The sequence below is a fragment of the Giraffa tippelskirchi genome, chromosome 3 (assembly GCF_054371585.1).
Source record: "Giraffa tippelskirchi isolate mGirTip1 chromosome 3, T2T-mGirTip1v1.2.pri, whole genome shotgun sequence".
In the NCBI taxonomy this organism is placed as follows: domain Eukaryota; kingdom Metazoa; phylum Chordata; class Mammalia; order Artiodactyla; family Giraffidae; genus Giraffa; species Giraffa tippelskirchi.
Window position 1 is genome coordinate 142860706 of NC_137277.1, and position 23893 is coordinate 142884598.

General features: G+C 37.7%; 2 protein-coding genes across 6 annotated transcripts in view; one reads left to right on the forward strand and one right to left on the reverse strand.

Moving 5' to 3' along the window:
- LOC145540482 (uncharacterized) overlaps positions 1 to 11445 on the reverse strand; it is a 177888-nt gene extending 166443 nt beyond the window's left edge. Inside the window, exons 1-2 of the mRNA XM_081574985.1 lie at positions 11435 to 11445; positions 10659 to 10685 (exon numbers count right to left, since the gene is read on the reverse strand). Coding sequence (XP_081431111.1) covers positions 10659 to 10685; positions 11435 to 11445 — 38 coding nt within the window. The remainder of the gene's footprint in view (positions 1 to 10658; positions 10686 to 11434) is intronic.
- The window catches only part of SLC39A10 (solute carrier family 39 member 10), a 109482-nt gene continuing 96091 nt past the window's right edge, over positions 10503 to 23893 (forward strand). For 3 of the 5 annotated variants that reach the window (XM_081581432.1, XM_081581441.1, XM_081581437.1), the window contains exon 1: positions 10503 to 10687. The gene's annotated coding sequence lies outside the window, so the exon portion shown is untranslated. Of the gene's footprint in view, positions 10688 to 18352; positions 18522 to 21545; positions 21711 to 23893 lie in introns of all 5 variants that reach the window. The other 2 variants (XM_081581435.1, XM_081581440.1) reach the window with 2 other exon arrangements.

Below are 23893 nucleotides of genomic sequence, written 5' to 3' on the forward strand. Positions count from 1 at the left end.
GAGTTGGCATTTAATAAATACTACTTGAGTGAATGAATGTCTTTGGCAGCCTCTGCCAGTGGCAAGGATGGGAAGCATGAAGGTGATCTAAAATAACAAGAGGACAGAGAGTGAATAACAGCTGAATTGTATCAGAGGTATGAATCCGTTTGATATCCTGGACTTCAGGGCTTTCCTTGACTCTCTCACCTTTTTATAGACATGAGATGCTGAGCAGTTGATGTTCCATTGTTTGTTTTTAGCTGACATCCCCTGAGAATGCCAGGCATTTAAGTGCTTTATTTACATGTATTTTGTCATCTGACCTGCACAACAAGTACCCAACAAGTATGTAGAAGGTATAATTATTATTTCATTTTACATATAAAGAAACTGAGACTTGAATGTTGGGAAGGAGGTGGTGGCCACATAACTAACATAATAAATGACATAATAAATGACCTGAGTCAAACTCAGGTCTTTGTCGTTTAGTCACTAAGTCGTGTCTGACTCTTTTGTGACCCCCGTGGTCTATAGCCCACCAGGTTCCTCCGTCTATGGGATTTTCCAGGCAAGAATACTGGAGTGGATTTCCATTTCTTTCTCTAAGGGATATTCCTCACCCAGGGATCAAACCCATTTCTCTTGTGTTGGCAGGTGGATTCTTTACCACTGAGTCATCAGGGAAGTCTGGACCCAGGTCTATCTGACTCCAGTTATCACACTCTTAAACATTATTAATTGTGCCTTTATCTTGAACACAGTGAGATGGAGCAAGAGATGCAAAATGCAGGCTTCTATTACAAACTCACTTAGTCTGCGTCTAATGACCCAGTCAACATTTGGTCTTTCCGGACAGTGAAGGATTTCTGGTTCTGCCTATGTCCTAATCTAGAAAAATCACTGCCTCCCTGGACATTATCTTATTTTGCTTCCTTGTTGGTAATTACTCTTCACACTATGGGAAGAGCTATCTACCACATGGCATCCACACCCTGGGGCCAAATCAAGCTTTTGTCACCCTCAGCAAGGCACAAGGGGTATGGTTATACAGTTTAACAACAAACAATCTTCAGTGTCTGGTGAGATGTTTTTTCCTAAAATTTTAATGATCCCTTAAAATTACCACCTTCTTTGCCTTTCAGTTTTGAAACTACTGTTATGGTTGCCTGGAAATGTCAGCCACTTCCGTAGTGACATATGCAACTCCTCTTTGAACCTATTATCAGAGACGTTTACTAAATTTTCTCATTAAAAATTATCAAGAAGTTTTTCATAACCAATTTCGTACATATCTGTGCTTCATATTTACTTGCTAGGTAGAACATTATGATAATTAAGATATATATAAATTTTCAATATATGCAAATGACACTGTAACCTTTAAAATTCATTATTTAAACATGTGTGAAGGCCTAGGTGACAGGGAAGAAATAAAGGTAAACCAGTCAACTCCAAGAGGTTAAAATCTAATTGTGATTATTCGTGACAAGACCCAGATACAAGGGAATATTTTGACTTTCTGTTTCAAATCCTAATACCCTGCATCCCTTCATAAGCCAGTCAGACACAGGGACCTCCTACCCACAGGACGTTTGATTTATTCTTCTGTGTCCTTGTGATGGTTTGGTAGCTTAGCCTGAACACGAGAGAACACAGGCACAAAGCAGGGGACAGAGGAGCACTGCAGAGTAGTCCATTCCCCTTCTCTGTCTCTGTCTTTCTGGATCCAGCAAATGAGGAAATTCAGGCCACTCAGTCTGACTTTTACAGATCTGAATGTGGGGTAACTTGGAAACATACAATCCAACGATTCACCAAATTTTTTATGATTATGTCTACTACAAAGATATGGCTAAAGATGAACTCAAGTTTAAGCTTCATTTTATTTAGTAAACTTTTTGTGACATTGTACTTAATATTTTTTGTGGGTTTTTTTTGTTGTTTTTTGTTTGTTTTGGGCCTCATTGTGTGATTTTTGGGATTAGTTCGCAGCCTGCAGAAGTGAAAACACAAGAGTTCTAACCATTGGACTGCCAGGTAATTCCTGTGCTTCATATATTTAAATCCTCTTGGTTATTATCCATGCTAGGCAGAAAGTAGTTGAAATCACAAAAACACTTCTATCTGCACCTTGAGGCCTACATCACCAAACATTAAGAGTGGCTCATTTTTTAGGAAAAAATAGAAAAAAAAAAGTTTTTTTCAGAAAAAAAATACTAAAATTTCTTACACTGCAATTTGAAATCAACCATGCTTCTCTTCTTTAGGTTGTTTTTGGTCACTATACAGTCACTGTGTAGAGTCAAGATGAAGATGTCACCTGAGATAACTGTTTTCTATGTGATCCTAAGCAAGGCCAAGCCATTTGTTTCAGTTCAGCAAAAATTTATCATAAGCCTAGGACCAGGCTAGGTGCTATAGGCAGAGAAGTACAAAGCGTAGTAGACATTTAATGGGGGAGCTGAGACAATATAGAAATGACTATATTATAGAGTAGATCAATTATTTAAATGAGAGAGGAAGACTTCCCTGTTGGTCCAGCGGTTAAGAATCCACCCACCAAGATCAGGAGGATCTCACATGCCACAGAGCAACTAAGCCCGTGTGCCACAACTTCTCAGCCTGTGCTCTAGAGCCCAAGAACCCTAACGACTGAGGCCACTCCAGGACTACTGAAGTCTGTGGACGTAGAGCCCATGCTCCGTAACAAGAGAAGCCACTACAATGAGAAGCCTGCGTGCTGCACTGCAACTAGAGAGTAGGCCCCTCTCAGTGAAACTAGAGAAAGCTCTCACACAGCAACGAAGACCCAGTGCAGCTAAAAATTTAAATAAACAAATAATGAATAAATAGATAAATAAATGAGAGAGGATATTGCAGTTGATGATGGGGCAGTGAAAGGAGAGTATGATGGAGTTGGTGATAGAAGGCAGTTATGATACCATTTCAATTAAGAATTCCTCCAGGGGACTTCCCTGGTGGTCTAAGTGGCTAAGACTCTGAGCTCCCAATGCAGGGGGCCCCAGTTTGATCTCTAGTTGGGGAACGAGATCCCACATGCTGCAACTAAGACTCGATGCAGCCAAATAAATAAGTAAATAGAATTCCTTGAAGGCAGCACACAGGACTGTATCAAGAGCACTGTTTTTTGTTTAGGGCATTGCTTCTCTCCTGCTCATGCTTTCTCCTTTCAGGTCCTGCTTCCCTCACCAAAAGATTAACGAAAGGGAAAATTCTTTCTCTTCAAATGCAAAATGTATTATTTGGCTAAGGGCCAGTAAGGTAGACAAACTATTCACAAAATACAGTTGAGGTAAGGGCATAGTTCATGTTATGAGAAAGGATACAAATCTTTTGAGATTTCAAAGGATCACTCACAGGAATAGAAAAGGAAGGGGAGCAAGTAAAGCAGAAAAGCTAGCACATGTGTGTTGCCAGTTTAGTTTAGTCATGGTGTTACAAAAGGATCCATCCAAAAGACCTTGTTTTATTTATTTAATCAAGTAATCACACTCTTTCCGAAACCTTTGGAAGCAAGCACAGAAATAAAGGTATTCATGAAGTCAGACTTGTATTTGCCAGAAAATAGTAAGGAATGCCAATTTAATCTCTGCTACCTGAGTGAGTCCTAAGGGGAAGATGAGCTCACGAATGCATATACAGATCATTACAAAGCTGAATTAAAATATATTAAATATGGAAGTTGGATATGAACCCCTAGGGGCTATACAACGTAAAAAGGATAGTTGAAGAACAACCTGAAGCTTTAAAAGTTGGGAACCTAGATCCTCGCTGGCTGGGAAAACAGTTACTACTCACTCTTTAAGGAAACACGTATAAAGCTTTGGATTTGAAAGCGCTAGCACTCCAACTGATCTAAATGAATGTAAATTTAGGGGGAGGGCCTTCCCTTATCCTTCCTTTTGTGGTCTCCACAGCCTCTGGACCCGACAGGACCCTATAACTCTTTTCTGAATTGGATGGAGCTAAAATAAAGACGTAAACATCCTAAGTCATCCCTTGAAATCTTCTTAAAAGGGTAAGTTTCATTTATTTTCCAATTTTTTAAAAATTATATACTTACTTAGCAAAGTATATGCATAAGCTAAAATGTTGAATATTTATTTTAGTATTTTATTTTTGGGCGACACCATCTTGAGCATGCCCACTCTGCCACCCCACATGCACCAGAAGTGTCACATTCAGGGAGTGTGCTATGCTAGAAAACTTTGACGTATTAATGAATTGCCATCACTAGGGGACTCAGTGGGAACCAAAAGTTTAAAGACTTGAAAATAGAATGAAGTGGCCGCCAATCAAAGTGAAGAAATATATAAATTCATACAAAAGAATAGGAAAAAATGTGAATTAAAGTTAAGACAATGCTGAGACTATGGAAAGCATTAAAAATTTAGGAATAGAAAGGAGACTTATGTGCCAAGACAGATTAAAGAACCATAATGTGGAAAAGGGTTTTTTATGTTTTAATTTTTTATGCAGGAGATAGTTGAAGATTCTCAAAAATAATCCAAAATGATTGGGACCCCCCAGAAAATGAACTAACATTCATTAGTTCAACTAATATAAATAATGGACTAATATAGACTTTTTTTAAAAGTATGTTTGATTTACAATGTTGGTTGATTTCTGCTGTACAGCAGAGTGACTCGGTTGTACACATATATATATATATACACATTCTTTTTTCATATTCTTTTCCATTATGGTTTATCACAGGCTGTTGAATACAGTTTCCTGTGCTATACAGTAGGACCTGTTGTTTATCCATTCTCTAACCCTAAAGTTCCACTCCACCCCCACCCCCCCGCCCCCCCTCCCTCTTGGCAGCCACAAGTTTGTTTTCTATAGATATCATTTTTGACAGGTAATGACTATTCTAAAAGTTGTGGAGAACCACAGAAGTAAACACTGAGAGTAAACATTTTGGAATAATGAAGAAAACATCTACACTGCATAGACATACATTATTAAAATGTCAGGAATATCTGCTTACTGTTTCAACTAACATGAACAAATCAGGAAAACAAAATCTGGAAAGAAAGAAATACTGATTTGTTTCTTATACTCTCAGAAATGGACCTAACCAGACATGTTTTTAGTTAATGGAGATTAAATGATTATTTAAGAGTGGGTTTAGGGTCACAAGCAAATTTATCCTAGAGAATTCTGAAGCAAAAACTCAGCAATCACAAATCTGAAAGAAAACCTGGATGATTCTACCTGAAAGACAAATGAGCCTCCAATGTTGAAGGAAGTCCTTTTATTCTATGATATAATTTCAAATTCTTATTTACTCTACATTCAGCAAACCGAGAATCCTACCAGTAAAAATTAAATGACAAAGAACATCACCTTGGAATTCTGCATGTCTTTAACTGAAAAGAATCACTAGCAATACTGCAACTAAAGACGCAGGTACAATTCTTTCAGTAACAAATTCTGACTTAATTTGAAAGTAAATAAACTAATTTCAGACTGTAAGTTTCAGAAGGGGTAAGGCACTAAGAATTTCAATCTTGTTCAGTGCTTTTCTTCCACAGAGACAAATTAAAATGAAATTGAGGAGAAAAGTCCTGGAAAGAAAAAGCATTTAGTACATTTTTGAGTTCTTTGGTGTAAAGAACTGATCATCAGAGTGGAATTTTACTCATCATTGGATTCTAGTCCACTCGTTTAGGTTCCATCTTGTATAAGCAGAACATCCCATATTTGTATGTTTTTTTCTTTGAAGTGATTCCACGTTTAGGGTCAGTTATTCTTCGAAAGGCTTTGTGCTTGCTTGTTATTCCTGGTAGAACAGAAATGTTAGCCAATGTACCTTTAAAGCTTAAAAGACCAGCAAATATAATTCAATATGTGAGTTTTAAAGTTCTTTTTGTTATCTTACTTGGCATTTAACCATCCTTTTTACTAGCTTCATTTTTTACTTAAATGAGTAAATTTTATTTTTTCTGCAGGTATTTGAATCCATAATAACAATTTTGTAGATGCTTACACACACACGTGTGTGTGTGTGTGTGTGTGTAACAGGGAAAATCAACATCTATCTCATGTGTACCTATTTAGAAGTATTCACCTAACACACTGAGGTATTATTCTATGTCACAGTAAAGATGAGTCATCAGCCTTTGCCCTCAAGGAGATTACCATCTATTTTAGCTGATTTAATTTACAATTTATACTCTTTTCATAGGATGAAAGATTAATTAAGTTCTGCATGTATTGAGTAAGGCATCTCTCCTGAGAGGTTAGGAGATAAAAGGATTTTGAAGTCCGTTGGACCTGGGCTTGAACCTCAGCTATGCACACTTAGGACTTTTGTTTATTGAAGGCTGAGATTTCCACTTATAAAATGGGGATGCTAAATTTTAGCTTACAGAGGTGTCAAGAATGTTGTGTAATAATAATGCATATAAAACGCCTATCACCATAGATGTGCTTAGTCACTAAGTCATGTGCAACTCTTTGTGACCCCATGAACCACCAGGCTCCTCTGTTCACAGGATTCCTCAGGCAAGAATACTGGAGTGAGTTGCCATTTTACCCTCCAGGGGATCTTCCCCATCCAGGAATCTAACCCACATCTCCTTCCTGCCTTGGCAGGTGGATTCTTTACCACTGAGCCACCTGGGAGTCCCATCACCATAGATAAGCCCTACATTTTTAGCCTCCCCCACCCCCATACATGTTATTTAAATGCTCAGTTTGATCATTATCCGTAATTTCCTCCATTAATTTTGGTCCAGGATTTTTGAATAATTTCATAAATGCAGCCAGGTTGTAACTGGCTGTACTTTGGGTAGTGAATGAGGCAGCAATCCAGTTGTTTCAAATTCAAAGACCATATTGGAATGCAAGAGCCTGAAGCTCAAGAGCCCCACCACAACCCTCACACATCATCACCCCAGTCACAGTGTCAAATGGTCTGCCAGGGTTGGGAGTGCCCCCAGGGAGAAGAACAGAAGAAAAGGATTCTTTGTGTTTCTAAAAATCCTGGAGAAATGTGGCTAAGGAGATATGGATTTGTTTTCCCAGCGTTCTATTTAGAAAAAAAGGGGGGCCTGGGGGACACATAAATTATATCAATAGACTTTGACTAGAAATAAATATTGGAGCTTCTCAGCCTTCTGGTCGCAACATACCAGATCCATTGTGTAGCTTTTCACAGAGAACACAGAGAAGTCTTTTCATTCCTGGACAGCTCGTCTGCCCACAGCTCTCCCTCCTTTCCCATTTTATTGAGTTTTATTGAACCATAAGGGAAGTAAACTTAAGGCCAAACTTTAATTGCATATCTGAAACCCACATAGTCGACTTCTTTTTTTGTCCTCCTGGTCACTCTTTGTGATGGTCTCCCTCAAAAGAGAATCAGGATACTTGCTATAATGATTGAGAAGACAGAAAGGTGTCCCTAATCAAGAAATCCTGAAACTTAACCAAAGTCCTCAAACCCTACTAGTCTAGGGGGAAGACACTGTCATTCTTTAATTCTCCTCTTTCTACATCCGCCTGCAATGTGGGAGACCTGGGTTCGATCCATGAGTTGGGAAGGAGAGCTTGGCAACCCACTCCAGTATTCTTGCCTGGAGAATCCCCATGCACGGAGGAGCCTGGTGGGCTACAGTCCATGGGGTTGCAAAGAGTCAGACATGACTGAGAGACTAAGCACAGCACACAGCAAGAAAGAACTATGAAGTCCTGGGGTAGTGAGGGGTAGCTGTAGAAGGATGCAGTGAGAATCACTGTGGTTGTTAAGTCGAGACACTTTTGGGCTTCCCTGGTGGCTCAGATGGTAAAGAATCTGCCTGCAATGCAGGAGATTTAGGTCCAGTCCCTGGGTGGGGAAGATCCCCTGAAGAAGGAAATGGAAACCCAAGAATACTCAGTATTCTTGCCTGGAAAATCCCATGGACAGAGGAGCTTGATGGGCTATAGTGCATGGGGTGGCAAAGAGTCGTATACCACGGAGCCACTGACACACACACACAATGATTTAGGGAATGTTAAAAAAGAAAATTCCGTGGATGGAGGAGCCTTGAAGGCTACAGTGCATGGGGTCACAAAGAGTCACATGACTGAGTGACTTAAGTTTCAGTTTCAAGAAAGAAAACCCTAGGTGAAAGGAAATTTTTATATATTTTTCAAAATGAGACTATCTCTCACTTTTGTTGAACCTGTTGGTATTTTGGTGGGGGCTTTTGAGCTTGTTTTTCCTTTCTGCATTGTGAATTTTCTTTAAATTTCATTTAAGAAAATTTAAATGCAAAATAACCTACATAAAGTGTACAAATCTGAAGTGTATAACTCAGTGAATTTTTATACATTGCTATATCTGTATACTTCAAGCAGAACAGGACCTTAGGATGTTTTTATCACTCATGGAACGCTCCTTGAGTCACTTCCCAATCAATAACCCCTCCATGATAAACATTCTTTGAACTTATAAATTTGCCTGATTTTGAATTTCCTAGGAATTTGAAACCAAAACTGTACTTTGTTGGCATATGGTTTATTTTGAGCAAAATTAAGTCAATGAAATTCATACATATTGTTTTATATATCAATAATTTGTTCTTTTGCTTTATAGTATTCCATTGTGTGAATATACAATTTATCCTTCCCTGTTGTTGAATATTTGTGTTGTTTCCATTATTTGGCTGTTTTTAGTAAAGTTGCCTTGAACATCTCCACTGTGGATTCTTTATTTTCTCCAGGCCCCTTCTCTGTAGGATAGTGCTGAGTAGAATTGTGGCGAGGATTTACAGACACCAGTTACTCTTATTCCAGGTTCATTCTTCAGGTTACTTTGGTATCAGAATTCAAATTAAAAGGAAAAAAAGAAATAGGGAGGAAGAAAGAAAGAAAAGGAGGAAGGAAGGAAATGTGTAGGCATGTTAGTATAAAACTTAAACTCATAATTCCCACTTTATAGAGGTATTTGATCATCTTAATTTGCAGTGGCTAAATGAGTAATGATTACAGACATCTTTACCTCATTCTTGGAAATAATCCATGCCCTCTGGAAATTATTTAAAGAGCTTTGACATATCCCTTTAAGATGTGATAAGGTCATAGTGTCAAGTGCAATTTCCAGAGCCAGGTTCACTAGGAAGTTTAGTTGACTTTGAGTATTTTTCCTAAAAGGTTTTTGTTTTTTTTTTAAATTCATGAAGAGTCCAAACATTTAAACAAACAAAATCCCAGGGAGACTGTGAAAAACAGTGAAATGTAGTTAGTCACTGTTTTATGAAGCTTTATTGCTGACTTTTTATCTTTTGATTCCTTATTCCACTTTCCCCCAGATTTTTCCACTTTTGTTGTTGCTTAATCTTGCTTCCTCAAATGTGAAAAGTCATCAGATGTTCAACTTGGTTCCTTTGAGCCCTAGAATCTACTATATTAATAAGTTATCTAAACTATTACCTAAACACCATCCCTTTTTAAATTTTATATATAGATCATCTTAGAAACTGGTCAGTTAAAATAATCAGTGCATGGTAATTAGCAAATTAATTTTCAACATTTTTTTCTTATTACAGAGATTTTCCTATCATTAAGGATAGTTCTTAATTGTGTCTCCATTTGGGGAATGTTGGCTTATTTTTAATCGTATTCTTGTTTAGTTATGAGGAAATATACATATTCTATGTAACATCAGCCCTCAGTGTTTGAAATCAGATTATAGTCATTTTCAATGAAGTTCATGCCAAATGAAGCTTGAGAGTTTTCATGAGAAATCAAATTATATTAAGCCATAGAACCTCGTAAGAGAGCCACTTGGTACTGTAGAATAAATTGAAAATGATATGAAAACAGTGACAAATGGCTGTGCAAACATGGCAAGCCAAATTTTGGACACCAACTCTTTAATCAAAAAGAGTTAATCTAAAAAAAAAAAGACAAAAGCAAAACAACAACAAGAAAAACTTGTTAATCTCAGGGTTTAGCACTCATGGGTAAAAGTTTAAAATGTGCTTAGAATTTGGCTATGACATTGGTCACCAGCATGTAGGGCTGGATGAGGGAAACTTTGAGTGTTTTGCCTAACCTTTGAAAACAGTTTTATTTAAAGACAGAGTGGAAAGTATACAGGCCAAAGTTAAGAGAAAAATATTTGGGTGAGAGGCGAAGGACATACAACTGCATTGGATAAGTATGTAAGAAGCTTGACAATTTTTGCGTTGCTTCGAAGGACATTTTTGAGTCTCCTGTGTCTTCTTTAAAACCCACATTAGCAGAACTCTTTCCATCTGAGAAAGAGTTATCTGTCCTAACTGACACAGCAAGGCCAGCTTTCAGGCTTCCCTTTGTATTAAGCTGTCAGGAAATAGTCCTTTGTTAGTTCTGTAGTTCTGGATCCAAAAAGGTTGAAGTGATACAAATAAAAACTGTGATTCTATTAAAAAAAAAAACAACGCTTTGGCGAGAGAGCTGGTTTTAAATTCCTGTGATAATGTTCAGCTTGTTCAAGGTTCCCATTCAACATTTACAATTGACTCAGTGTTAAGAAGGAAAAACCTGTTGATACAGCTCCTTTAAGAGCTATGGGTTTCAAAACCACCATGCAGATAGTACACATTCCTGTGGTGGGAGGCCGAAGGCAAGACGGAAGCCTTCCCGGTTCATTCAAAGAAGGAGAAAGAAACTGAACTTACCTCCCAACAGGTGAAGTTAAGCATGCCCTGTAAGTGGATTGATTTATTCTTTACAGTGAAGTTCTGTTCACAGGGGCTTTGAGGAGTACGCTTTGTCGCCCAGTACCCTTCTATTCTGCTACTGCGCTCGACAGCCCCCAGCTCACTGCTGGGAAGATATTTATTCCTTCTTCAGAGATGCCTTTCTTCTGCCTTAATGATAGTACTTTTTTGTCTTTCTATTTAGCTCAGAAGGAGAATTTTTTTCCCCCTTTTCCTTCTGTTTCTAGTGGCTTGTCTGATACATTGTATTGTTTCTCTCTCTTTTTTTTTTTTTTTTGCTTTTATGTTACTACGCTTAGTGCACATCTTAAAAATAAATGAGTTCAGTATAAAAATAATACAAAATAAATGCATGCTCTAAAATAATAATGTGTTCGATCCCTGAGTTGGAAAGATCCCCTGCAGAAGGGCATGGCTACCCACTCCAGTATTCTTGCCTGAAGAATTCCATGGACAGAGGAGCCTGCTTACTGTCCATGGGGCTGTAAAGAGATGGACATGACTGAGCGGCTAACACTTAAAATAATAAAGGGATAATATAACTGTTGTCAGTGATTATATTCTTTGAGCATTTAAAGTTTTGAAAGTGCTGAGAAATTTCTTAAAAAAAAAACTGAAAAACTTCTAACAGAAACTCATTTTGTGAAGCTTTTCATTTTTGTTCATATGATTTGTTTACAAAATTACCTACTGTTTCAGAAATATGCATGTTTTAGCATAGTGGAGGGTTTGACTGATTTTTCATTTGCAATTACTCTATACATTTATCTATGGAGTAACTTTCATTATTTCAGCAGAGGTAGATAAAAATGTTACACAATGCAACAACTTAAAAAAAAATAAATAAAAGAATAATATAAGAGTTGTTGAGGGACTTGCCTGATAATCCAGTGGTTAAGATTCAGTGCTCCCAATGCAGGGGATGCAGGTTCGATCTCTGGTCAAGGAACTAAGAAAGGAAGAAATAGTGCTCAGTCTTGTCTGACTCTGCAACTCCATGAACTCTAGCCTGTCAGGCTTCTGTGTCCTTGGGATTTCCCAGGCAAGAATACTGGAGTGGGTTGCCAGTTCCTACTCCAGAGGATCTTCCCAACACAGGGATTGAACCATTGTCTCTCTTGTGTCTTCTGCACCGGCAGACAGATTCTTTACCACTGAGTCACCTGGGAAACCCCAGGGAACTAAAATCCCACATAAGAAAAACAAATAAATGAAAGAGTTGCTGATATTATTCTTTGAAAGTCTCGTCCTAGTATTGCTATTTAAAATTTTAAAACTGTTGTGAAACTCCGTAGCAAAGTTGAGACCTGAGGTGTGTCGTAACCAGTTCTGAATTGCTCCCCCTCCCTGTGTTTGCTCCCCAGTCTCAGTGGTTCTTGATATTCAAAGACATGCTCCTGAGCCGCTCACAGTGTCCAGCTGGAGCCACAGGCTGATCTGACTCATCCACACTTTTATCTTCTGAGATCATTCATTTTAGGAACAGTGACATCAGTTTTCCAGGAGGCTGACTGACTAGGATTACCACCAAAGGAATGAAATTAAAGGACTTGGAATAGCACTTGATTCATAGTAGGAGCTTGATAAGCATTTGTTGAATAAAAGTTTTCAACTTTCTTTTCTTTTTTTTTTTCTTTTATGCCAGTTATATTCCTAACCAGATCATGAGGGAATGAGTTTTCTTTTTTGTTTGTATTGCAGTTATAAGCCTCGTTTAAAAAATATGGTGACTTGACATTGTTCAAATTAAGTAAATAAGTTTTACTCTAGCATTCCAAGCCCTCCAAACCTTCCTTGCTTTATTTTCATCTTATCCTTAAAATTTTGCTTCAGGGAGATAGGGAAGGAAAATTGCTGAGCTGGTGGTACTCCAAAATCCTGCCCACCTAAATGAGAGCAGAGTTTCATATTGAACTTTGTCGCACACACAATGTTGTTGACTGAGATGGTTTAACTGCTCCGAAAAATATTAAGTAACTACCAAAAATCGACATTAAAAAACTTCTGCCTTAGAACAAGACAAACCCTGCTAATTCACTATCCTCTCTCTAGCAACTTGGTAGGATCCAGTCACCTTTTAATGGCTTCCCCCTGATCTCAGTTATTTGCGTTGTTACCAGCAGTAGCGATATAACTGGCAGAATTAGAACATTGACAACTAGAACATGCATACCCTCTGGGAAATGCTGGTACTACTTAATCAATGGTCACTCCCTTGGAAAAGGACAAAGTTGTTTAGAGCAGAGCTTCTTAAACTTGCCAGAGTGTACCAGAAGCACTGGAGGTATCTTCACAATTCGGATTCTTATTCTATAAATCCAGGATAGGGCTGGAATTCTGCATTTTTAACAAGTCACTGGTATTGAGACCTGTCCTGGTCCACATTATTGTTACCTGGGTAGTTTCTTAAAACTGCAGATGACTGGGCTCCTCCTCCATTTTTATCCTCCTATCCCCTTCCTTACCCCTGGTGAATTGACCTGCGTTATGGTCTTAGTATAAGAATTTTTTTTTTTTTAAATCTCCCACGTGGTGCTAGTATCCAGCCAAGCTAGTATACCTCTAGATCTTGTTTTTAATCAGTTTCCACTTGACAATCCATTCACTGACATGCCTCAGCTGCCTGACCCCTGTACGTATTTGATTTTCTGCATTAAATAGCCTGCCTTTTCTTGAAGAAATCACATGGGTTTTTCAAAACACTTTTGCAAATATTACTGCATTTTTCAGATATATAACACGTTAAAAAAAATTCTTCTTGCAGTCACCTTGCTCTAAGTCTCATAGAACTAAATTTGTAACTCCTAAAGCAATGACCGCTTTCTGCCTTATAATTATACGGGTGTTTATCTTAACCTCCCTAGTTGATAAGCTACCTAAAGGCAGACATTGTCTCACCGCTTTTATCTTTCCCTGTAGTTTCCCAATCAGGACCCCTCCACCCTCATCCCCCCACAGGGCCCTGAGCACACATGTCTTCACTCAACAAACATTCATGAACTGATGTGCCAAGCAGCTCAGGCTTTGGTGAGACAAGCAGAAGCTGATGTATTCCTCCCTGCTTCTAGAGCTTCACAGTCAGATGAGGAAGACAGATATCCGCAAGTCATTTACAAAAACTAACATAAGAGTTCAACGGAGACTTGAGGGAATCTGAACTTTTCCGGATTAGAAAGAACGTCTTTTGGAGGAAGTGATTAAGGCCTGACACATGTCCAGGTGGAGGTGGGGAACGAGAGTAAATAACATTTTAGAGAAAACTAGCATTTGTATGATTTTTTAAAATAGATTACATTTTTTTCCACTGAAAAATCTTACTCCCCCATCCTCCGCCCACTCAAGTCCCCAGAGAGGTGTCAACTATTATTAGTGTCCAGTGAATCTTTTCAGAGTCTCCTCCTTAAGCATATTCAGACAAATGTACATTAAGCACCGTGTTTTCACCTCTGAACCATGCTTTTTCCCCCTTAACAATTTTTTTCTGTATTTCTTCTCATTTCGGTACAGAGAGAGCTTCTTTAGTTTTCGTAGGAAAACACTTGTCTTTAAACTGAACGTTATTATATTGTGTGCATGTGTTAAGTATATCCCCAATAGCTGTGTTGCTTGCAATATTTTATTATTGCAAACAATGCCACAATGAATAACCTCGTAATCTAGATAGTTTTCACACAGGAAAGTTTTAGCTATAAGATCATTGATCCAAAGAGAGATTGTTGATTCATGAGCATATGCATGTGTGATTTTGAGAGATATTTGTTAGATTGCATTCCATAAGTATTGTATCATTGTACATTCTTACCAGAAATATATAAGACCTCTTTTCCGTACCACTTCTCATTAGCATGTTATCAAACTTTTCAATGTTTTTCATATCTAACAGGTAAAAGTGATATCTTAATAGTTTTAATTTAAATTTCTCTCATGAGTGAAGTTGAACAGCTTATGTTTAAGAGACATTTATATATATTTTTCTGTAAACTTGTTTTCTTATTGCTTATCGTTTTTATATTCAGTTTAGTAATTTTCTTACTGATTTTTAAGGGCTCTTTATATTTTCACTTTTTGAATGTGAATACTAATATCTATTAGTCTTTGCATTTGTTTATAGTGTTGTGCATTTTTGTTAGTTGTTTGCTTGTTTGTTTTTACCTTGTTGGATTTGATTTGGGAGAAATAGAGGAGGAAGAGAGGTGGCAAAAGAGGGGGCTGAAAAGGCAGGAGATACATATTAAACAACGGAGACAATGTGATTTTTTAAGGAAAAAAATGACTTGATAAATGTTTTGATAAAGGAGGGAACGACAGATTGAAAGAGAGAAGTCAAAAACTATCGTAGTCTAATCTAGAGATGTTGAATAGCTGAACTTGGGTAGTAGAGTGAAATAGAAAGGAAGTGTCATATTTAAGAGATAAACTCAGCAGAACTTGGAAATCAATTAGTTGTACATAATGAAAGAGAGATGGAAAAAAAATCTATTGATCTCTCAACCTTGGGCAACCTTGTAGAGACCTAGTCAGAGAACTTAAGAGGAGGAACATACTTGGGGAGGAAAAGACAATAAAAAGAATGAGTTTGACTTTAAGCTTTTAGATATCAAAATGAGTTTGGTTTTAAGCTTTTAGATATCAGTACTATATTTGAGGGGCTTCCCTGGTGGCTCAGTGGTAAAGAATCTGCCTGCCAATGCAGGAGACATGGGTTCCATTCCTTGGTTGGGAAGAGCCCCTGGAGGAGGAAATAACAACCCACTACAGTATTCTTGCCTGGGAAATTCCATGGACAGAAGTAACCCGGTGGGCTGCAGTCCATGGGGTCACGAGAGTCGGACACGACTTAGTGACTAAACACTATATTTGAACTCTTTGCATTTACCTGCCACTGGGCAAAGACTATGATATATTTAGGAATAAATATAAAATTTAATGTTGATTCATACAAGGTAATTACTTGAGGAAAGAAATTACATATAGAGATGCTAGAGAATGACCAATTAGGTCTATGAATTGCCAGTATAAAAGATGACTGCCTCTGAAATTGTGGGAAAAGATAGACTTGCAAATAGAGCATGTAATAATAATAAAAGCTGATACAAGTCTACATAAACTATAACAGGAAGCATGAGGCAATCTTAACAATAATAATTTAGCCTTAGTTCCACTTGCCAGTCCCAGCATATTATATCTGAGCTTAGGCTCCAGGACTTCAGGCACTAAAATCCTGGTGAACATTCAAAGAGCAAGAAAGATAATTAAAAGGTTAGAAATAATAGCTGAGACATGAAATGTACTTGAGTTGGCTTGGAAAAGAGAACAAATGGTGACTCTATTCACAACAGATGAAGCCACTGAAGAAATAAGTATTTGCCCAGAGTTCAGAAAAGGAGTAAATTGTAAATTGATATGCATGAGATAATGGGGCAAAACTTTTTGAGATGAAGGTTAAGTATTAGATGACAGTTACATTTAGTAACACAAGTTATCTGGAGGTTGTGAAATCTTCTGTCTATGAGTCTTTAAAGCATGGAGAGCTACGTGGGAAATCCTCTATTTAGCAAATAACTCTGTACTTAAGAATCCAGTTCCTGATCCTGTCAGCAAAAGTCCAGCACAAATCTTGTGCAAGTTGCTGCCATAAGATCCCTATTCTAGAAGGTCATCTCCACCATCAGGGCCCCTTCAAGAGCCATTTATTCATCCTGTGATTTTTTAAATGATACATGTGAGACATTATTTTTCATGCTAAGAATGGGCAGAGAGCGAACAAAAGAGAAGAAAGAATGCATCCAAAGTTGATAAAGTATGGCCCTGTATCAGGTACTGAGCAACTAACTGCTCACCTCTAAAACCCACTTTCTTGAAAAGCTATCTCTTGTCATAGTTCCCACTTCCTAGATCCTTGCTCTGATTCCTCCCAAATTTCTGCCTGAGTCTGGTATCTCAGTGGTCAGTGCAGGGCACTTGGGGGTCCACTGCTCCAAAAATAAGTAGAAAATTCAAGAGTTTGGATTTAATATTTTTCAAATAGAACACAGACTCTGTAGTTTTAATTTGTCTCAGAATCTTCAAGACATAATTTATTCACTGGGCTTCCTTATTTCCTTTTGACTATCTGCTGTCTGACTGTCACCAGTGAATGTGACAACATCATGCTGAATAATGGTGGTTTTTGAAGATTTATTTTCATAAAGAGAGTAAATTTTAATTGCTCAGATAGGCAAAATCAGAATATACATCGTGTAGTTACTCTGTTTATGTAATACATATAGATATGTATTTTTAGATGCTTGGTAATGCAAAACACTTGGAAGGAAAGCTGCTACCAGAATACATGTTTAGAAATTAGCTGAATGTTTTTTAAAGGCATATTTAGAATTGGAAATTGATTGCCATATGGATTGTGAGTTCTTTGATTCCTTTGAAGATAGTATTTGACGGAGTTAGCTTCCTTGGTACTGAGCACAGGACTGAGCACAGGTAGGAGCACAGGATTGTTTCCATCTTTGCAGAATTCAGCCATGCTGATTTAGAAGTTACCTGTAGGATAGAAAGACATATCCCCCCCATAATTTTTATTTACAGATGCTTTGAAGCATCCCTATATCACTTGATCCAATTCTCCAGATAGAGCGCCTGGCAGTAGCAGAAGGTAGGATTAAGGAAAAAGTTGTAGGGTCAGTGAGATCAAAAAGATCATTTTACTGGTAAACTCTCCAGCATTCAGAGACGTACAAACTAACCAGAATAAATTTGTAGCAGAAAGTAGGAAGCGACCTGGCACTGGAACCGAGTTTGGCTTGGTTAATAGATATTAACAGGTGGATTTTTTAACTGTGCATAAATAGGCAGACTTTGATGACTCTTCGAGAACATAAGATATAAGGTGTGGGGGGAGGGATCCAGAAGTCCCCAAATTGTGTTTTTATAGAACAATTATTTATGACCATAATAAATCCAATGATCAATTTCCCAAGCATAGTAAAATATGCTAGGTGCTTAATAAACATTATCCTGTTAAATCTTCATAGACATTTTGCAATGTAAGGAATACTTTACAGAAGAAAAACCTGAGGCCCAGATAATAGTTTTCCCTACTTAGAAAATGGTAGTGCTGGCATTCAAACTCAAATTTATCTGGTTCCAAAACTGTACTTACATATATCACATTGGTTCTATTAGTGCACTTTTTTAGAAAACAAGTGAATTAGACTTTTCGTCTTAAGTTCAAGCATTCCAAACATTCCCAGAACTGTTTTGGGTTAAGCAGACCTACTAAATTAAAATGAGCTTTTCCAGTTTGAAGCAGTTATAATGACATCACCAAAATGGTTACTAGTCAGCATGCCTCCCAGACACAGATCAAGGGGATATTTTAAGGACAGAGGGTTTAAAGAGAACTCAAGTGTTTGAAAGACAAGTTGTGGTGAATGTGACAAAGTAACTTGTAAATAAAAGCTAAAAAGCAGTTTGGATGTCATTGATGACACCTGAGTGTGAGAAATGAGCAAGAAGGACAATGAAAGTGGTGAAAGTGAAGTCCCTCAGTCGTGTCCGACTCTCTGCGACCCCATGGGCTGTAGCCTACCAGACTCCCCCGTCCACGGGATTTTCCAGGCAAGAGTACTGGAGTGGGTTGTCATTTCCTTCTCCAGGGGATCTTTCCAACCCTGGGATCGAGCCCAGGTCTCCTGCATTGCGGGCAGACGCTTTACCGTGGAAGCCACCAGCGAGGCCCAGAAGGACAATAGCAGAGATTAATTATGAAGGCTAAATCAGCGGAGCCCAGAAGGCATAATGGAAAGAGATACAAGGAAATTAAAGGTGAAAGTTTGTGTGTTAATAAATGATGTCACTTTCAGGTAGAGTTTGAAATCCACTTAATAAAAAAGTATTGTATTCAGGGCTGTTCTGCCAGATTATACAAGGACATGTGTTTTCTTGACATGATTGAATTTGAGTGTTCTGTTCCATCACTAATCAGACTTTTCTCCGAAGTGTAAGTTGTAATATTTAAATGTTAATATTTCTGTTTAACGTTTGTTTAGAATTGCCTTGATGACCTTAGGAGTTTTTATAAGAATACAGTTTCCTTGCTTTCCCCTCACCTCCCACCACTCCAACCTTGCCCAGTATTATATAATTTATCTAAATAGATTACTTCTTTTTTTAATAATTTTATTTATTTATTTTTGGCTATGCTGGGTCTTTGTTGCTACGTGGGTTTTTCTCTAGTTGTGGACAGAGGGGGGCCACTCTCTAGTTGCAGTATGCAGGCTTCTTCTTATGCTGGCTTCTCTTGCTGTGGAGCACTGGCTTTAGGGTGCATGGGCTTCGGTAGTTGTGGCATGTGGACTCAGTGGTTGCAGTTCCCAGCTCTAGAGCACAGACTCAATACTTATGGCCCATGGGCTTAGTTGCTCCTTGGCATATGGAATCTTCCCAGACCAGGGATCGAACTGACATCTCCTTCATTGGCAGGTGGATTCTTTCCCACTGAGCCATCAGGGAAGCCCTAGATTGCTTCTTAATGATGCATCTTTGTACTTTGTAGTGTGTCCTTTTCGGCTCAGTATACATTTCTTTAAACAAAAGAGGCCATATTAAAGCAAGCATTTACTGTGGAACCGGTACTCTACACGTACAGAGTCTTAAGGAATTATTTTTATTTTGGCTCTACATCACTAAAATTTGAAGCAGCCATTATTGGCATGCTTTAGCTCTCAAAATGAAGTTTGGCCCTGAAAAGAAAACATTTGGCTTTATAAAATAACTTATTATCAAATTTTAAATGGGGCAAAATGAACACACTATATTATTTACCTTTATTTATACCGTGTTTTTTTTCTCAGAAACTCCCTTTGGAAAGGAAAGAATCTGAAAACATTGTGAATGTACTTTGTAACATTGCAAAAGTATTTTATCAAAGTAAAGATGTCTTAGTCATTCATTCAAAAAATCCAAACTCAAGCAAACAAACAAAAACCGCCACACATGCACATGTATACACCCTCATAGGTATATAGATTGGGAAAAATTAGACCAAAGATTTAAAATGTAAAATAAAGGCTTTATCATTTCCTGAAAATATGTGCCCAGGGAGAAAATAAAGGAGTGATCACCTACTAGGGAGATCATTCACTTGCCAAAATTTGGTGACTCTTTCAGTTGTATCCAGATGTGAAAGAAGGCCTGTTGTGTCCACGCACTAAAGATACAAAATGTGGTGACTGCCTACCCAGAAGGAGGGAAGGTTAGATGCTATACTCATAAATTAGCAATTTATGTGATGGTTGGAGAATAATCAACGTCTTTGTCCAATAAGGCATTAGCAATTTAAAATTTTGTTAACAACTCCAGTCAGCCAGTGCTCCATCTGCCCTCTTCATCCCCACTTCCAAGCCATTTATGAGGCGCCTCTTGTGCACAAGGCTCTTCCAGGAGAGAGGAACACAGAAAATGCATGCCTAAGATAAGATCTTCTGCCCATCCTGGACCTGTTGCTTAATGGACACCAGCAAAGCAGGGATGTGAAAAACTGAAGAAAGCTCAACAGAGATAAAGTATCCGAATTTCTACATACAAAAAAATAACTGGAGAGAAACTCTGAATTTACATGCCATGTAAATCTTGTATTTTGCATTTTACAGTTTGGTGTTGACTTTATTTGAACAACACGTGAAGAATCACAATCTTTTCAGAGTTCCAGACCTCAAAAATTCTAAATGAGACCCTGCTCTTACCTCCCTTATCTTGAGAGGAAAAGCCTCTGATATTTTCTTTTGTTACACACTCTTCTTTTTTTTTCCCAAGAGACAGTAGCTGTACGATCAGAAACCCTAAGATTCCCTTAGGGATACGAAGGCCTCAGTCAGATTCAAGTAGTGGGAACCTGAGCAATAAATCGCGTTCCGTCCTGATGGTCTGACTGTTTAGAGGGCTTCTTTGCTATTTACCATTTCCTTCTTGATGGCTTTGTTCCTGAAACTCTGAGACGAGAAAGTAATGAACAACATTTTAATCTGACATATGAAAAAGAAAATAACACAAGTATTGATTTTCATGGCCACAAAATATACATTACTAATATATGTATAATTTCTTAAATTCTTTAAAAACCAGCAACAACAAGCCGTCTGTAATTCTGTGGAAATGAAAGTAAAAGAGCTTCTTTTTAAAAATGAAACCACTTCTCGATTTTAGGGAGGATTTAGATCTATTGCAGGGCATAGATGGTAATTAGAGAGGGTCGGTTGGAGAGTAACTGTGCAAAGTGCAGATAAGGGTGAAGAGGACGTCAGGGAAAATATCATCAATGGGTAGTAATTTCCCTGAGTGCATTTTCCCCATAGAGAAGAGTTCTCCATACAGAGTTACTCATCTGTATCACAGGCTCACAAACTGGCTGGCAAGTTTTAATGGCAGGAAAATTGATAAATAGTTTTAGTCTGGAGATACAATTCCTCTCCTTACACATAAATGTCTTCCCATGTCCCCTGGCTGTTTTTATCTTCAAGCATTAATCTATGTTTCTTGGCAGAAATAAATTCATGATGATGCATCAGTAAATTCTCAACACCTCTAAGATTGCCTTAAAATTATATTTTAAAATGTTACTGCATTACTGCATTAAATGAAGGGTTAAATATTGCCTAAGAAATATAAAATATAAAAAATTGGGAGTTTTAAACCAAGGATATATGTTAATTCTAATTTTCTATGACTCTGGATAATTTATTCTAATTGTTCTCTCAAAACATTTGAAACAGTAGGTTTAGAAATCTGCATTAAAACCAAACCAAACCATCCTCTATGACTCATAACTGCCATTGTGATTCATTTAAACAGAATAGCTACAACTTCAATAATTGTCCATCCTTCTATTTTAAAATGGAGTAAACAATGAAGACACTCATTTAAATAAGTGGCCAGTTGACGTCATTCTGTGTAGAGAGGACTTCTGATGTGATTTGAGCAGCACCAGCTTCCCACCATTAGCAACACACCCTAAAGGTAATTATATTACCCAAATTAACAAACCCCAGAAAATAAACTAATTACATCAATAGCTGAAAAGTGAGGGAGACTAAAGACTTGCCAATTCTAACATTCTATAATTATCAGAATAATTTTTGTTTCACAACAAAGTAAAAACACAACCGGACATTTCTTGCATAACAGGAAATAAGACCAGGAAAGAATTGGAAACAGGACAGATAGTAAATCTGAAGGAAGGAAAATGTACATCTGCACATAGTATACCAAATAAGTGGATGTTGCATTGAGAATCTGAGGGATAGCCAAAAGCCACTGGTTATGGTAGAGGGAATTAGTAATGCCACAGATAGGAACAGATGGTTGTCAATATCAAATTTTGCAGACTTCACACTTCTGGTGGTTGTCTGCTCTATGTACAGCCTATTGTGTCTTGTGGAAGAAATCGCTCAGACTTATTAAAATAAACTTTGGAAGTAAACTTCTGGTATAAGGAATGTTTATAAAGATGTAAATATTGAGCAAGATAAGCAAAGCATGAGGAAAATCAGTGTCATGTCCCCTTTATTATAAAGTTATAATTGAAACATATAAGTAAACGTTTCAGTGTAACAATTAAAGCATACATTGGAACAATAAACATACATTGGCCATTCATTATACATAAGAGAACCTTGAAGGAGAAGAGATTAAGATGAATAACACAGAATCCAAACTCTGGGAGTTTATGATAGAACACTTGTACAGTTGATGAATTGTTTGTACTCTGAGCATACAAAGTTCTCCATAAACATTTACATATAAGACCCTCAATAGACACCCTCAGTAAAGAATGAAATTATAAAGTAAAATGCTTAGACTCTTTGCTATTTTATTTTTTTCCTTAGAAAAGTTCAAGATAAATGATAATACCTCAAGTTGTTTTATATATGGTTTGTATTTTAACAATTGCTAAATTTTTATCACCTCAACAGACTCATCTTACATTCACTCATTATTCACATCCACTTTCTTTCATTACTCAATGCTTAGTACTTATATGTGCCAGACATTGGGAATACAAATTAAAGCAAACGGCCTCTGCCCTGAAGCATACATTCATGAAATATACATTCTAGTGTAGAGACAAATACAAAATAAATAATCACAAATAATTCATTGCAAACTGTGGTAAGAACTTTAATGAAAACATATTGGGCAAGGCAGGTGGTGTTGTCTAATGGAGATTAAGTAGTGCAAAGAAGTCTTTTGAAAAAAGTAAAAACTAGGCAGAGACCTAAATATGAAAGAAGTTAGGTAAAAATAGGGTAGGACAATTTCTCAAGTTGTCCAGGCAGAGGTCCTGGGCCTTCTTTACATTCTACTCAGTTATTCTTGAGCAACCTTATCCAGTCCTGTGGTTTCATCTAAACACTGACAACTTTGAAATTAATTACCTGCCTCACACTTCCCTTGTGGCTCAGCTGGTAAGGGATCCACCTGCAATGTGGAAGACCTGGTTCAATCCTTGGGTTGGGAAGATCCCCTGGAGAAGGGAAAGGCTACCCACTCCAGTATTCTGGCCTAGAGAATTCCATGGACAGTCCATGGGATCGCAAAGGGTCAGACACGACTGAGCAACTTTCACTCACACTTCTTGGAGCTTGACCTGGATATTGCATTACCCCCTTGAGATCTCCACTGAGATGTCCTTTATATTTCTCAAACTTAAAATATCTCCAACTATTAAGCCTTCATCCTCCTCCCCAGCCTCTACACCTGTCCCTCCTCCAGTCTTCTCACTCTTGGTAGAAGATTTCTATACAGTTATTCATACCAGAAACCCAAAAGTTATCCTTGATCACCTTCCCAACCCTACACACATTATTATCTGGGGTATAGCCAAGTCTTATCAATTCTACCTCCCAGATATATCTCAAATCTGATTCTACTCTTAACTTTACTTCTATACCAGTATGTTTCCCTTGGATTACTGTGATGACACCAGAGAGTTTATATTTAACACCTATGCCTGGATACAACCACAGTTGTGGAGCCACAGACTGAGCATGTCAGTCTCAGATTGGTAGAGGAGACTCTTTCACTTAATATTTTCCAGAGTATCTTATGACAAAGGCTTTGCCCTTATACAAATGATCTACAATTTTTTTCAGATGCTAGTAAGGCTACCAATAATTTCCCCTGTAGCACCTGATTAAAAG